Raw genomic sequence first — 15,309 nt, forward strand, 5'->3', positions numbered from 1 at the left:
TGTTATGCCCTCTTTTTTCTCAATCTCCACTCCATTATTTACTTTTTTATTTTTATCCATTTAATTAAAGGGAAAAATATAGCAGGATATAATATAGTAACCCACTTTGACTTTCTATTATCTCGATTTGAAGTCCTGTGTTACTCTCACCATCTTGTTTTTGACTGAGGTTCCTCTATTCTGTTTTGCTGGATAGTATCAGGTTCGAAAGTTTAGGCATCAGCTGAGAAGATAAAGAGATTCATTATAACGCCCATTCTCGTTGACTTTTATCTACTTTTGAAGACCTACAATATCTCCAATGTTTTGGTTTTGTCGGTTTTATTCTTTACGGTTTTGTTCAATTGTATTACAACTAATGATATAGGCAATTCTATTAGAAATAGCGGGAGGCATTATGGTAACCATTGTTGATCACCTTGTATTATGTTTTTATATTATCTATTATGTCCACCCTTTTGACTTGACCGATTCTGTTCTGTTATGTCACATTTGGTTTTACTCTCTTCCAAAAAAGCAACAAGAACCGTGGGAGCAATGAAACCCAAAATGTGTAATAGTCACTGTACAAAAGAGAGGAAAAGAAAGTGCTCTAAACTATATAACTGCATGTATATTTAAATGTATAAGATAGAAAATGATATCACAGAGTTTTATTGGATCATTGAACAGAACTGTCTGCAGTATCATTGTTGGAATGTCCACTCTACAAGCTTTAATTTTGTGACTTGAACAATTATTTCTAAGATGGCAATATGTAATCCATTAACTAGTGATTTCCTACTGCGCATTTTTTTATTCTGTAAATCTGTATAACTTGTACCCCTTCACTGTTTTTTTTCTTTCTTTTCTTTTCTCCTTAAATAAAAATTAAAAAAAAAAAAACATCTTGAGCCTCAGTTTCCCTCAAGGCAACAGAGTATATTAGTCAGAGATCTACCGAAGAAATGGACCCAGCTGGTGCACATGTGTGTGCACACTTGTGGGTCTGACCTAGTGGGTCAGAATCTGCAGGAAAGGCCAGAAGGTTGAAAACTCAGGTAGGTGCTAAAGCTGAAGTCCCAGGTTGGAATGTTTTCTTCTGTAGGCTTTTTGACTGACTAGATGAAGCCCACTAGGATGAACAAGGATAATCTCCTTTTCTCAAATCAGTCCATTATAGATGCTAGTCACATTTACAAAATACAGTCAAAGCAACACTTAGATTAGTGTTTGACTGAATCACCTCAGACTGTAGCCCTGCCTAGTGGATACATAAAACTGACCATGAGTGCCTGCTCAGGTAGACTGGGAACTGTGGGTGTGGAGCCCTCAGCCCAGACTTCAGCTTATAAATATCCACAGGGGAGGGTTCGTGAACGGAAGTTCTCTGTAGAAGCCACATGCACATGGAAGAGCCTGTAGACAAACTAGAATATCATGATTATGGAGAGAGGGAATGTGTACATTGGGATCCACAGTCATCTTGGGCTATTTTCAGTCACTTTTAATAGCCATTTTTAAGTCCATTTCAGCATCTGACTTAACGCAGGCATCCTTATGAATACTGAGTAGAACTCTTGGAATAACAGAGCTAAGCCTCCCGCGTCTCTAGCCTCCACAGAATCTATAAGAGAGCAATTAAATCTATAGCAGAAATTCCACCAGCTAAAGTCAACCATAGAAGCTATAGAAGTCAGTTACAACATCCCCATGATGCACTCGCCTTCCACACACATTAGAATTTGGGGGACATGTTAGATATTCACACTGCCTGCTTACCTGATGCTCCCACCGATGACATTTGTAAGTATTAACATGACTTTCTTTTGTTCTGTGACTGTAAAACCTATGCAAACTCTTCCACAGGGAAACACACCATTCAGGGAAACAGGAATTGGTGTTCCCAGGCCATGTTCATTCATATTTGGCCCAGAATGAATGATTTTCTTGTTTCCTTTCAGGTGGAATTTGTTATTTTATATCAACAAGCTCCAGTCTGGTGTCTGTGTGCTTAAGGAGAGCACACAGGTGCAGAGTGTGTGTGTGTGTGGGGGGGTGGGTTAGGAGCAGTTTTAGCTCAGCCGAGAGAACAGGTTTGGAGCTTGGTTCCTGCAAAACACAGAAAGCTGTCCCAAAGAATTGTGGTGGGGTGGCGCAGGGATTTCTGTGGCTTTCGTCAGCTCCCTTCACTCCTGGGCCCTTCTCTGAGAGCCAGGTCTTTGGGAAAAGACACAAACCTGTTTTCAGTCAGCAAAGCCTGCAGCTCGGATGTGGCAACGTTCACTTCCTGATTTAGACCAGTTTTCTAAAAGCCTGACATCGGCGTATGAAATACACAAACGTTATATACCTTAGGTATACAATAACTTGCCGCATTATATGAAATGAGGTTACCCTACCAACCTCACAGTTATTACAAGGAGTAAACTCAGGTAGAGGAAGTGGAGTAGGATTTCCATGCAAAAAAAAAAAAATGATGATCGTCAAGAGCTAGTATTCACTTAAACTTGGCTTAACGCTGACTTCCGAGCGACACGCTTTCCAACACGCATGAGGGAATTCCACAGGACAGCCCTTTCCTCTTTGGACCAGGACCTGCGCGCGCGCTCTTCCTGCCTGAGTGCAGCTCCTTCTAAGGTCCACTAGGGGCATGAAGTCAGCGGCCACCGGCGCTTGCAGAGGTGAGCGCAACAGGCTGGGACTCCGGGTTTGCAGCAGGAGCAGCAGCGCGCGAGGAGACTCCCACTCTCCTCGGCGCTCCTGGACTGGCGGGCGATGCTCTGACCCTGAGCGGGCACCTCCCGGCTCGGAGGGCGAGGCGCCCCGCGGCACCAGCCATGAGCAGCTTCCAGCTGGAAGATTTTGTGGCGGGCTGGATTGGAGGTGAGCGCGCTGAGGAAGGTCCCGCGGAGCGGGCACCGCGAGCTGCCGAGCCCCGGCGGAGTTTGCACGCCTCCGGGCTGAGTCGGGAGCGTCCACCCCACGCTACACCCCTGGCTACGCCGGCTACCGCCCCAGTGCTCTCGGGTGGTCTTGCAGACTTTTGCTCTCTCCCGGGGCTAAACTCGAGCTTCGCAGCGACTCACCCTGAACTAATTTGTCTCAATGTTAGGACCTGAGGAATTCGATCCAGTAATGATTAAACAGCCCTTTAGAGCCGGCAGCAAATGGGGCCTCCAGGGTGCGCACACACCCTTCGGAGACCTGGTGTGCTCCTGGATTTTGGGACAGGTCTCTGGAGTTTGGGTATAGAATCCGGGCGTGTGGTGGTGAGGAGCCCTACTGGAGAGCTGGATGGCGATAGGGGGCGCCCTACCAGAGCGGACAGGGATCTAGGCGGGTGGTGCCCAGGACAGCTGGGAAGCGCACGTCCTGTGTTCAGCGGCTGTCTGTGGTCAACGGTCAGCGGTCAGTCGTCAGCCAACGCCTTCCTTCAAGGAACCTCTATCTGGAACTAGCTGCTTCCAAGTTTTCCTTTTTCTCCTCCTCTTTTTCCTCCTCTTCTTCTTCTTTTCCTCCTTTTGCTTTTAAACCTCTTATTTTATTTTATTATTTTAAAGAGAAAAAAATGATAAAAATAATGAGATAGTTTCAAAACAAGTTAGCAGGGCAGTTATAATAATTAATACATTGCTCATGGCTGTCTTCATAGTGGTTATTTAGAATACCTCTTCCCAGCTGGGCGTGGTGGCTCATGCCTGTAATCCCAGCACTTGGGAGGCTGAGGCAGGAGGATTGTTGAGAGTTCGAGGCCAGCCTGGGCTACAAAGTGAGCTCAAGGTCAGCCTGAACTGCACAGTAATACCCTGTCTCAAAGACAAAAAAAAAAAAAAAAAAAAAAGGAAAAGAAAAGAAAACCTCTTCCCTCAGGTACTGGGACCATGGGCATATGAGGGATGTTTGCTTACTGTAAGAAAATTCTTTTGAGCCATCTAAGGAGTATCTTAAACAGGATGCTGTTAAATGTCAAGAAAAAAACAGACTAAATGAGCAACAAACCACATAGGACTCCTGATCCTCCTCGCTTATCAGGAAGCAGGCTCTCCTTCCCCAGTGGTGGCAGCAAAGTCCTTGTCTCAAGCTTCCTGAGCAAAGATGGCTTTTCCACGGTGGTGGGCAGTTTTGTGGGCATGGGAACGCATGGGTGGGGTTGCGTTTTGCCTCTTCCGACTACCGGCCAGGGGCCTGCAGCCATGCACCTTCTGGGCATATCCAGGCCTTCTTGGGCTGGACAATCCTTCAACCACTGAAGGATGGGTAGACGGAGGAGACCCTTCCACCTGCTGCCGTTACCTTCAGGGGGCTGCAGGTGGCTGTTTGTGAGCCGCTCTGGCGGCTGGGCTGAGTGAGAGTAGCTCCAGCCACTGATTGGACAGAAGCATTTCCTTTCCCCCCTCTTTTCTGAGATTTCCTGCTAACATGTTTGTTCTATGTCTATGAAATGATCATGAGTGTAGTGACAGCTGGTGTTTAAATGAGCTAGGTATGTTTTAAAAGCACATTTATTGAGGCTTATTTTGTATATTGTAAAGTTATCCCATTTTACATGTGTAATTACATGATTTTTAGTAACTTTACTAAGTGCAGCAATCAGCATCAGTTGGTATTAGAGTATTTTTATTCCATTGGGAGGACCTCTCATGCCCATTAGCAGTTGAGTTCTGCCCCTACTGTAGGGACCTACTTTCTGTAAATTTGTCCTCCTTGAATATTTCATACTGATTGACGCATGCAATATGTAATCTCCTGTGTCTATGTATATATTATTATTATTATAGCAACCCCAGTGAAATATGCAATGTTACGTCCTCCCGTTACAGATGAGATCAGTACAGAGAAATCCAGTGGCTTGCCTAAGATCATGCAGCTACATGGGATTCTAACCCAGGCTGTCTGACCTCCAGGCCTGCCATGGTCCTAGCCTCCAGATTATTGATAGCTGTTCTTTGTCTTAATGATCTGACATGATGAAATTTTGTCATGGTGCCCTCCACATTTTGTTTCAAGTTATACCTGTCTCTGAGATCCTAAGGTCTGGACACTGCTAACCCGATGATCCCATTTTGTAGTTTTGCACCTCTCCCTTCAGATGAGTAGGCTGATGGATGTGGAGTGGGAAGGTGCTGGCCCAAGGCTGAATCTGAGATGCTGTTGGGGCCTGAGGGGTCCCCGCACTCACTGCGAGGGACACTGGAGACTGAGGACCAGAGCCCCCTCCTTTCTTTCAGGGAGTGTCCTGCAGAGCGAGGCTGAGAGTGTCCGCTCCCACTGTCCAGCAGCTTTCTGCCTCTGCAGGGAGGCAGAGGAGACAGGGGAAGAGAAGAGGCAAGGGAGAGCAGGTGGTTCCGGCCCAAGGGAACAACTGTTCTGGACTGAGCTGGTTTCTCTGTCCCTGGAAACAACTACTATCTCAGTTCTTGAACTTAATTCTTTCCACATTTCTGGTGATAGTACCTCGTATTCCGGGCCTTTTACTCAGCTCACCTTGCCTAAACCACCTCAGAGACGCTGAGGACTTTCTCCTGTTTCAGTCTCTGTCGCTAGTTTCTGCAACCCTACACTCTACATTCAGGTGGTCTAAGAATAAACTCTCTTCCTTTCCAGTCTTACAGGCCTTGGGAAGATGTGTGTGGACAGGCATTTCTCTGTGACGAGATCTAGCACATGCAACAGCTTTCAAAAGGGATCTGCTTATTTTGCAAACATAAGTAAAATTTAATTGGAGTTATTTCTCATAAATGCTTATATTGTTGAAAATCAGAATTTAAACTCAGCTACTCAAAAGTAAACAACTAATATATGTAACTAGGAGGTTTTCAAACAGGGTAAACCAAAGCAGGCACCTGTGTAGCCAATCAAATGCTGTGGTGTGCTGAAGCTTTGATCAGTGGTGGGCCAAGTAGCATGGGTAGGTCTGTCTTGCAGGTCCATGTGAGTATTTGTGCACTGCGATGTTTGCACAAGGTAAAGTGCCCTAACCAAGCATTTCTCACACTACTATCTCTGTCATTACATGGCACATGACTTTTTCTTTTCTTCATTTTGCTGTCCATCCTCCCTTTTCTTGTGCTGCTTTGGTAAGGACCTGAACTACTCTTGCTGTGGAGTTACCTGGCTCACCAGTGGTTATTGTTTAATTAAATATTTTAAAATATTTTTCAATTTGCTTCTTAAAATGCTCCAAGACACTCTTGTATCTGTCAAATAATCACTCCTAATTCCCTCAGGTCCTAGCTCTGGCAGCCTTCAATCTGCTTTCTGCATATACAGATTTATCTATTCTGCATAATTCACATAAATGACTTTGTACAGTAAGTTGCCTTTATGGCTGTCCTCTTTCCCATATCAGTGTGTTTTTTTTTTTTTTTTTTGAGATTCTGCATGTGGTGGCATGTGTCAGTTTTTTTTATCCTTATTAATAGCTAAATTATATTTCATTGTATGGACATTTTATTCCGCATATATCAGTTGATAGACGTTTGGGTTGTTTTGGATATTGTAACACCGCCATAAACATGTTTGTTTTCAATTCTTGGATATATCTGTGGGAATGGAGTTATCAGACTGGGTAATCATTCTATGCTTGTTTTTTTTGAGGAGTTGCCAAACTGTTTGCTACTATTTTATATTCCTACCAGCAAGGCACAGAGATTTTAACTTCCCTACATGCTTGTCAATACTTGCTATTTTCATTTTTTATCATAACCATCATAATGAATATGAACTGGCAGCTTACTCTGATTTTGATTGAATTTCCCTAATGATTAAGGTACTGAGCACCTAATAATGTGCTTTTTATCCATTTATAAATCTTCGTTAGAGAAGTTGTTCAGTTTCTTTGCTTTCAAAGCATTATTTTACTTGTAAGCGCCCTGTGTATATTCTGCATTCTAAGCTATTATCAAATAGATGATTTGAAAATATTTTCTATCTGCAGTTGTCTTCACTTTCCTTGGAGTGTCATGTGATGCAAGAAAACTTTTATGAAGCTGGCTGATCTATTTTTTCTTATATTTTTTATGCATTTGGTGTCATTTAACAGTGCTTTGCAAATCCCAAGTCATGAAGCTCTTTTACCATGTCTCAGTCTAACAGTTCTGGAGTTTTAGCTCTTCTGTGTAAGTCTTTGATCTATTTTGGATTAATTTTTGCACATGGTCTGGAGTAGGGGACTAATCCTGTCTTTTGTGTGTAGACATCCTGTTGTCTTAGCACCTTGCTGCTCTTCATGGGGGATGCTCCTTGAATTAAGGCCCTAATTTGACTCCATTTTCTTTACCTTCCCTGGTAAGTGGACTAATGTTAAGCTGTTGGAAGCTACTACTAGCAACTGATTATTGACTGAATGCGTGAATGCTTGTATCCGAGCCCTCTGTGCTGTTCCAAGATGCAGGTGGTAGAGACCAGATGTCCCGGCTCTGGGTGACCATGTGTTCTTCTTGGATCTACAGGTACAGCCAGTGTCATTGTTGGCCACCCTCTGGACACAGTCAAGGTATGGTAGCAGTGGTTCTCATCACCTCTGTAGAAGAGTCCCAGAGCAGGTCTGCTTCTGGAATCCTGCCTGCTATTCTGGATCACGCTGAGTCTCCAGGCTCTCTGCCTGCCTGGGAGGGGGTGGTAACATCTCAGGAGGCCTCGTTGGGGTCCTCTTTCTTCTCTTCACTCTGCCCCTGCATCCCAGAGGGGAACCCTTCCTGAGACATAAAACCCAGTCTGTGTTCAGCCTAAGAAGCTCATGCTGGGGTACAAGGCTATCAGTGTGGCTCACATGGCTGCCTTGAGTCCACAGGAAGATGGCACTGGGCCCTTGTTTACTCTGGAACATCATCTTACTTTCTTTCTGGCTGAATTTTCTCAAGAGTCCCCACCCAGGGAGAAAGACCTGGGCAAGTACAAACAGCCTAAAGCTTAGTTCTCACCTCGCTCTCTACTCTTCTGTGATCCAGAACAGAGCACGTAGCCTCCCTGAGCCTAAAATGGGCATGTGGGACTTCCCTAGTGAGTCTGCCATGAAGATTGTTCATAGGGACTCTGAAGACAAACAATGAGCAACACAGCCTCACCCTAGGGAACAGACTTGCCAGGGTGCAGGAAGCAGATGCTGGCTTGTCTGAGATCTTAGGGCTCACCCATGGGAGGCCCACCTACCAGGACCTGGGCTGCTGACCAGATCAAAGGCTGTTTCCCCTGCCCTGGGCTGCCCATGCAGGGGTGCGAGACAGTAGCATGGAATTGGGATGTGTGGCATCTAGAACTGTATGAAAATAGTCTTGGATTGTTTTGTGCAGCAATGAGAAACTAATACAGGCACAGCTAATATAGCTTTCTTCATCTATGAAACATAGGCAGTATTCATGCTTCTCAGTATTGGGGGGATTCAGTGAGATAAGTTCTCCTAGGTGCCTACATGCACTGGGTGTGTACAAAATGCCACCTTTTGTTGTCACAGGGATCCTGGAGTCTCTGTGAGGACGCAGCATGGCAGGCTTTTGCTCTATGGCTTTAAAATGATTCGGTAGTGCAGCTTTGCCCTTGAGTTAAGCCACCTCAGGTACCATTTGCTTGAATACCCAGCCAATGTGGAAACCTGATTTCCCAGGGACACTTACCATTCTCACTATCCAGGGAGAGGCCTGGGATTGTGGGGCCAGCAGGGGACAGTGTTGGGCCTCATACTAGCTTTATTTTATTTCATTTTTTAAAAGGATAGATTTAGTATTTTATTGTCATTTTTAATCAGATGGCAGTTGGGTATATAGTTTCCATACTTTATACTTTTTGTAAATAAAAAAGTGTTAAACAGCTGATATCTGGTTATATTCTTTAGAAAACAATTAGACTAATTCATTAATGGTGGCGTCAAGCTTTTCCTTATTAGCACCTGAAAATTCACCCACTTTTTCATCCTGTTTAAAAACCTGGAAATCGTGATGAATTGGACTTCATGCTGGCTTTAAATGGGATGCAAAGAGAGACCTACACTGCCTCCCATGGCCTGCGTCATTGTGCTGACTGGGAACCACCACCACCACCACCACCTGCCTCCAAGATAGACTTCTGCAGTTCTGCTTAACAAGGAGACCATGCAGAGCCAGTTTCCATCTTGGGGCTCCTCCCAGGGGGTCCCTCCTACCTTCCAATCTACCAGTGCATTTTCCTTGGCAGCCCTTCTGGTCCTTAGGCTATTTTTCTCCATAGCACTCATCACCATATAATACCTATATTGTCTTGGGGATTGTTTTATATTGACTATCTTTTCCAACCCCACTAGTTCATAAGTTCTATAAAGTCAGAGACTCTGTCATCTTTATTGCTGAGTTTCCTGAGCTTGGGACAGACTCCTATGATCTAGACTCTCATCAGATATTTGATTTTTTAAAACTAATTTTATTGGTACATTTTAGACATGCAGATATTTATTGAACGAGATCATAAATACATTTCTCTGATAATGCAAGTAACACTTAGGAACGATGTGATACCATTTCCTAATATTTTCTATGGCTACATGTGGTTGTAAAACAGACAGGTGCCAGTCACACCCTTGGTCATGCTGTTGGTCACAGTCACTTTGATATAGAGGAAGGAAACTCCCAGCTAGCTGGATTTCCAGTATGAGTTCATGTTTCCTAAGATTGAAGAATGCATTCTAGGAATGAAGGAGGTTAAGACCAGAATGTATTTATTGTGGGAAGAAAGCTCTGAGAGAGACAGAAGGGTTCTGAGCACGTTGCCTTTTCTAGGGATTTTTATAGAGTAAAACCATAGGGTGAGGCAGGTCCAAGGTGGGCAAAAATGGAAAATCACAAGATGGGCATGAGGTGGGACAAAACTATGATCAACCAGTAAGATTAGGAGCATAGTTACTCAGGTAATATTGATTAAGTGGGAATCAAATGGGGAAGCAAGTCACATAGCAAATGGGCACCAAACAGGACAGGGCTTTTCCTGCAGGGGCAGAGTCAGTGGCTCTGCCCGGCTTTCCCAAGGTGATGCATGCCTATTTAGAGTATCAATCACTGTTGTTTATCCTTTGGGGATTCATTCTATGGGTGGATTCATTCTATCTTTTATATTGAGGTTTAGCCCTCAGCAGCTGTGTCTGGGTCTTCTCCACAGTTGCCTTGTACCCCATCTTCTGCACTGGTTCCTTTGAGCACCTAGTCCTGTCTGGCTACCTATAATATTTCTATTTAATTTAGCTCTCTATAATTTAGCTCATATCAAAGGAGATTTTTAACCTTACATGTGATAGTGAAATTTTTATGGAGAGAATGTGTTCCGTTATGAGTTGTACAGTTAAAATTACTTTTAAAGCTATACAAGTTAAAAATAATGAAAGTCGTCCCTGCTTGCCTTAGGAAAGTTGGAAATACGAATTCCATACAGAAAAGCGCCATCTGGGAGACTGCTGCTTTGATGGTGTCTGCTCCTCAGGAGGCCTCTGCGCTTGACTCAGAGTGGAGCTCAGACAGTGCGGGAGGAAGAGCCATTTCTCTGGGCCTTAGCTCCTCACTGCACCCTGCATGCTAGGGACAGTGCCAGTATCTTCTCTGTGCCTCCCACAGCTCCTTTCTACACAGTCGGAGCTCACTATGGGTTCTGGGAAAGCATTTATGGAGAATTAGAGGCCATGCCATGCCTCTTAAAAGAACTGGACCCTCTGAGACCAGGGTAGGGGTGCTGTAGGTAATTTTGTGGGCTTCCTCTGAACATCTGTGTTTGTCCACTACTGCCCCGTGGTCACCAAGGCCAACATCCCTTAGAGGTCACTGCACCTTTACCACTCAGCTTCTTGTTTGGCCAGTGCAGAACAGCCACTGTGACAGGACTGTACTCAGCTTCAGGCAGGGAAAAAGAGAAGGAAGAAGGTGGCCCTGCACTAGTGGAGCAATACAACATAAACCCTGCCTAAAGGAGCAGCATTCACACTCAAAGCAACAGGCATACAAGTGGTCAGGAAGTCTTCCTTCCAGGAGAGGGAGCAGCTAGGGCAAAGATCTGGAGCTAAGAGTTAATACTCCGGAGAGCGAAAAGTGCATGTGCTGGGAATAGGGGACCAGGAATGGGAAGGCAAGGGCTTGTGGGGTATCAGGCAGGCCTAGGAGTTTCCCCTGAGGCCTCTGACCACAGATAAAAAGTGTGAAATTTGATGGGTGGCCACTGGAGATCTGTAAACAGAGCCACAGTGATGTCACTCTGGTGGTGTTTGAAAAAGATCCATCCCACTGTTGTGTTGAGAGTGGGGAAGGAAGTGGTGGGAGGGGTGCAGGTGAGAGGCGAAGGGAGCACTGACCAGGGTGGTGGTCCTCTGGGCAGAAAGAGTAGGTCTCCCCGAGGGTGTTTAAGGGGCTGAGTGGCTGACGACATGATACAGATTAGTCTGGCTTTTTGTACTGGAGAGGCAAGGATTCTAATCCCATGCTATCATTTGTACATACCGAACGGCCTCCAGCCTTCTCCCTGGAAAAGGGGCCTTCTGTTGCATGAACAGTGTGAATGGGACTTTAAAGGGAACTTTGCTTGCAGACCACAGAACACTAGGCTAGCTGGGATTGACACCTAGACTTCCTTTCAGTCTGAGTCAGTTGAGTCAGTTCGGGCAGGGGTTTCCCCTCTCTGGGCATCTTTTGGGGCCATAGGTGTGTCACTGATCTCTGAGTGGGTCCCGCAACCTTCCCTGTCTCCACAGACTCGCCTGCAGGCTGGCATCGGCTATGGAAGCACCCTCAACTGCATCCGCATGGTATACAGGAGAGAGAGTGTAAGTGGCTCTGGTGGCTGGAGGACGCCTGCCATGGCCTTCCCTGGACCTGGGCCCTGGCCCACTAGCATGGCAGGCAGGAGGTCTTTAATTCCTGCCCCTCCTGATTGGCCCAATTTTCCCTTTTCATCTCATACCACACCTCGAACGGTACATTTTACTTTAACCTAACCTTGTTGCCTAATATGATATTCTTGGGGGGTAAAACTGGTTTTGTGTAACTTCCCTGGAGAAATCTTGAGAGTCCATGTAGAGAACCACTGTATGGAAAATTCCTGCAAAAACAAGGCAATCTGTTTTTCAAATAATGAATGGCGGGTCAGCCATTTGCTAACAGACTGCCCTTGACCTTCGATCTGTGCAAGGCCTGAGCTGGAGCTCGCTGCAGACACCAGAGCTCATAACCATCCATGTGGCAGATACAGGCCTAGGTCAGTGTACCATCAGATAGGAAGGAAAGTGTTCTGCAGAAGCTGTTCCTCCTCAGGGCAATCACCTGCCACCTCTCCAGTCTCAGCATGATCCTCTCCTACACTCCCATCACGGTTTATTCATCCTGGGCATCTCTCCCAACAGCCTCCAGGCTCTAGAAGAGAAGGAAAAGAACCCTATCTGTGGCCTGCTGGCCTGCACCCAGAGGGTGCAGCCCTGGGTCTCATGTTCCCTCCCACCGGTCTCATCACAGGTGTTTGGCTTCTTCAAGGGCATGTCCTTCCCTCTGGCCAGCATTGCTGTCTACAACTCAGTAGTGTTTGGGGTCTTCAGCAACATCCGGAGGTTCCTTGGCCAGCATCGCTGTGGGGAGCCTGAGCCCAGCCCTCACCACAGCCTGTATGACCTGCTTCTGGCCAGCATGGTAGCCGGCGTGGTCTCTGTAGGGTTTGGGGGGCCTGTGGACCTCATCAAGATCCGGCTGCAGATGCAAACACAGCCATTTCGGGAAGGTAAGAGGCCAGGGGAATGGGCATGTGACCTTTCCTAGGTGGCTAGATCTGGAGTACAATTATTAGCATCTGTTTTATTGGGCAGGGCACTTGTGTTTTTCCACAATACTATAATCATTATTTCCTATAGAAGTAAGTACCAATGGTTGTGTATGTGTGTGCCAGAAGCCTGCTAAAAGCTCTGCATAGGTTGTGTTACCTCATCTCCCTGACAATTCCTCGAGGCAACTGCTGTCATTATCTCTGTTTTACGGCTAACAAACTGAGGTTCCTACAGACTAAGATACTTTCTCAAGAACAGATCATGATTGGCACATGGGGATCATCTACATAATCAGCAGCTCTCGGTGCAAAATGAAAATGCCAAGGTGCCTTGTTCAAACCTGGATGTGAGTTTTATGTTGGCCACAGCAGAACACCTGCCCTGAGCCAGCCACCCATCTCCCTACCCAGCAGGGCATGTGCGGAGCCTGAAGCCAGGCTGTCCCAAAGAAGTGCATCACTCTCTAATGCCCATTGTCATGGTCACCATGTGGGGAGATGCAGGACCACAGTGGGGTCATTGGGTGGGCATGTATTTGCCTTCATCTGCTGGGTATACTGACTTGTGTCTTGGTACAGTTTAGTTTATTAAACAAAGTGTTTAATCCTCTGAGAAATGTTTGAAAATTTTTGATCTGGCCCTTCCCAGAGATAAAGCAAAGATATAGAGGGATGAAGGGCATCATGAACAGACTTAGAACTCAGATATCCTGCCCCAAAGCTGACTATTAGTTCCACCCTGTCCACTTCAGAAAACCTTTCCTAAGGTTCTGGTGCAGAGGGAAACTCTATAAGTCTAAAAACTCTTTGGGGTCCACATGTTGGAAGAAGTTCAAGGATGAGGTTGCTTGGCTATTGAAAAAGCAACCTGATATCTTGGTTACTTCTCTCATTGCTGAGACAAAATTCCCAACAGCCAAGGTTAAAGTAAGAAACATTTATTTAGTTCAGCTCGTAGAAGTCCCAGTCCATCACCGGCTGGCTCCAAAGTGAGATGCGATGGCAGAAGGTCTTCATAGAAGGTAAACAGTCCATGACCAGGCAGGGCAGGCAGAAGGCAGCAAGGAAGAAATGAGCAGCTAACAAGTCCCTTTCTTCTCCAAGATATCCACCCACTCACAGCTGTAATCCTGACAGTGCATCCTTGATCTCAGCGTCACACACTCTAGATCTAGTCACTTCCAAAAAGCCCTGCCTTTGATTCCATGAGGCTTAGAGGGGAGAGGGACAGCTAGACACAAGCCATAACACCTTCATTACGTTCTCTTGGTGCCTCAAAGAAGAGAACCTAAGGGTAGGTGTCTGTCTGCGTGCATATGTGCACTGTGTACATTGTGTGGCTTCTTGTCTACTGGGAACACTTTAGACACTTTATCTTGTTTGACATCCAACACAGCAGTGTGAATTAGGTATGGTTATCATCTCTCTTCCTTTACCTGACAAACATAGTTAGGCACCTGCTGTGTGCCACAGAGCTACATGCTGGGGACATGGGGGTAGACTGAACAAAACAAAAACCCAAAACTGAAACAGAAACAAAAAGATCTCCATCCTGTCTCCATCCTGCTGGAATCATCCAGGCCTGATTCCAGCAGACAGACAGAGAGAAACTGGGTCACTACCATTTGTGACAAGTGGGGCTAATGCTTGGGCTGTGAGCCGGGCTGCTCAGAGAGGGAGCAGGGAGGGGAGAGGGACAGCACACAGGGGCCCAGACACCTGGATGACGCACACACTCAGAGTCATGCTCAGGGACTCCCAGGCCTGCCTCACCTGGGGTGTGGGAGGAGCATGGCCCACCTGGCCTCCGTGGATCTGGAAGTGTAGGTCCCTTTCCTGAGTCAGCCCTCTGGGCAGTGAAAACACAGGGACCCAGGAACCCTCCTCCTCCTTTCGCTCTGAAGGGTGCTGACAGTGTCTCAGGAGAGCAGGGGTTCCCTGACCGAGCTGCACAGCCCCTGCTGCTGGCCTCAGGAGGCCATTTCATCAGTGATGGCAGAAAGAAAGGGGCTCTCTTAAACCCCTTGAGGAAGTGACAGAAAATGAACACGTGTTTATCTGTCCTTCCCAGTGCACTAGGAGCCTGGTTTTCTGGGAGCACAGAGAGGTTCTGCATGGAAGGCTGGGGAGGGCCCATGAGTTTGGAGTCCTTGGCACCTGAGCCCAGAACTCAGTTTCCCCGCAGGAGTGGAGGATTGAAGAGCCAAGCTCAGCTTACCCATCAGCCTCTGTTTCCTGGCTTGGCGGAATAGTCACAGCTGTGGAGGCCACACAGCCCATGTTTACTGAGCCCTTAACCTGTGCAAGGCACAATGCCAAGAGCTTCACATGTGCCTTGTCTTTACCACACCCCTTCTGGGGGTTTCACAAAGGAAAGGCTGAGGCACAGAAAGGTTCTATAACTTAAGATCTTTGCCCTAGGGTGAGGTAGGGCAGAGATACTGGCCCAGGAGGTCTGACTCTGAGCCCACAGCTGTCTCTGCCCCAAGACTTTCTAGAACTTGAGGCTATAGCAGCTTTGGTGCAGCTGTACCAAAATTTTGGTCCTGTACCTGGGCCTTTGCACAAAATTTT

At 46.3% G+C, this 15,309-nt stretch overlaps 1 protein-coding gene across 6 annotated transcripts in view; it reads left to right on the top strand.

The window, feature by feature from the left end:
- Positions 1–2,632: 2,632 nt before the first annotated feature.
- The window catches only part of Slc25a48 (solute carrier family 25 member 48), a 38,898-nt gene continuing 26,221 nt past the window's right edge, over positions 2,633–15,309 (top strand). For 3 of the 6 annotated variants that reach the window (XM_013156241.3, XM_003473172.4, XM_063230919.1), the window contains exons 1-4: positions 2,633–2,865; positions 7,434–7,477; positions 11,678–11,749; positions 12,435–12,693. In XM_013156241.3, coding sequence (XP_013011695.1) covers positions 2,820–2,865; positions 7,434–7,477; positions 11,678–11,749; positions 12,435–12,693 — 421 coding nt within the window. In that variant the 5' untranslated portion in view covers positions 2,633–2,819. Of the gene's footprint in view, positions 2,866–6,339; positions 7,270–7,433; positions 7,478–11,677; positions 11,750–12,434; positions 12,694–15,309 lie in introns of those variants that run through there. The other 3 variants (XM_063230922.1, XM_063230920.1, XM_063230921.1) reach the window with 3 other exon arrangements.

Source organism: Cavia porcellus, unplaced genomic scaffold (assembly GCF_034190915.1).
Source record: "Cavia porcellus strain 051 isolate PalLab524CR breed Dunkin Hartley unplaced genomic scaffold, mCavPor4.1 scaffold_19, whole genome shotgun sequence".
Taxonomy (NCBI): domain Eukaryota; kingdom Metazoa; phylum Chordata; class Mammalia; order Rodentia; family Caviidae; genus Cavia; species Cavia porcellus.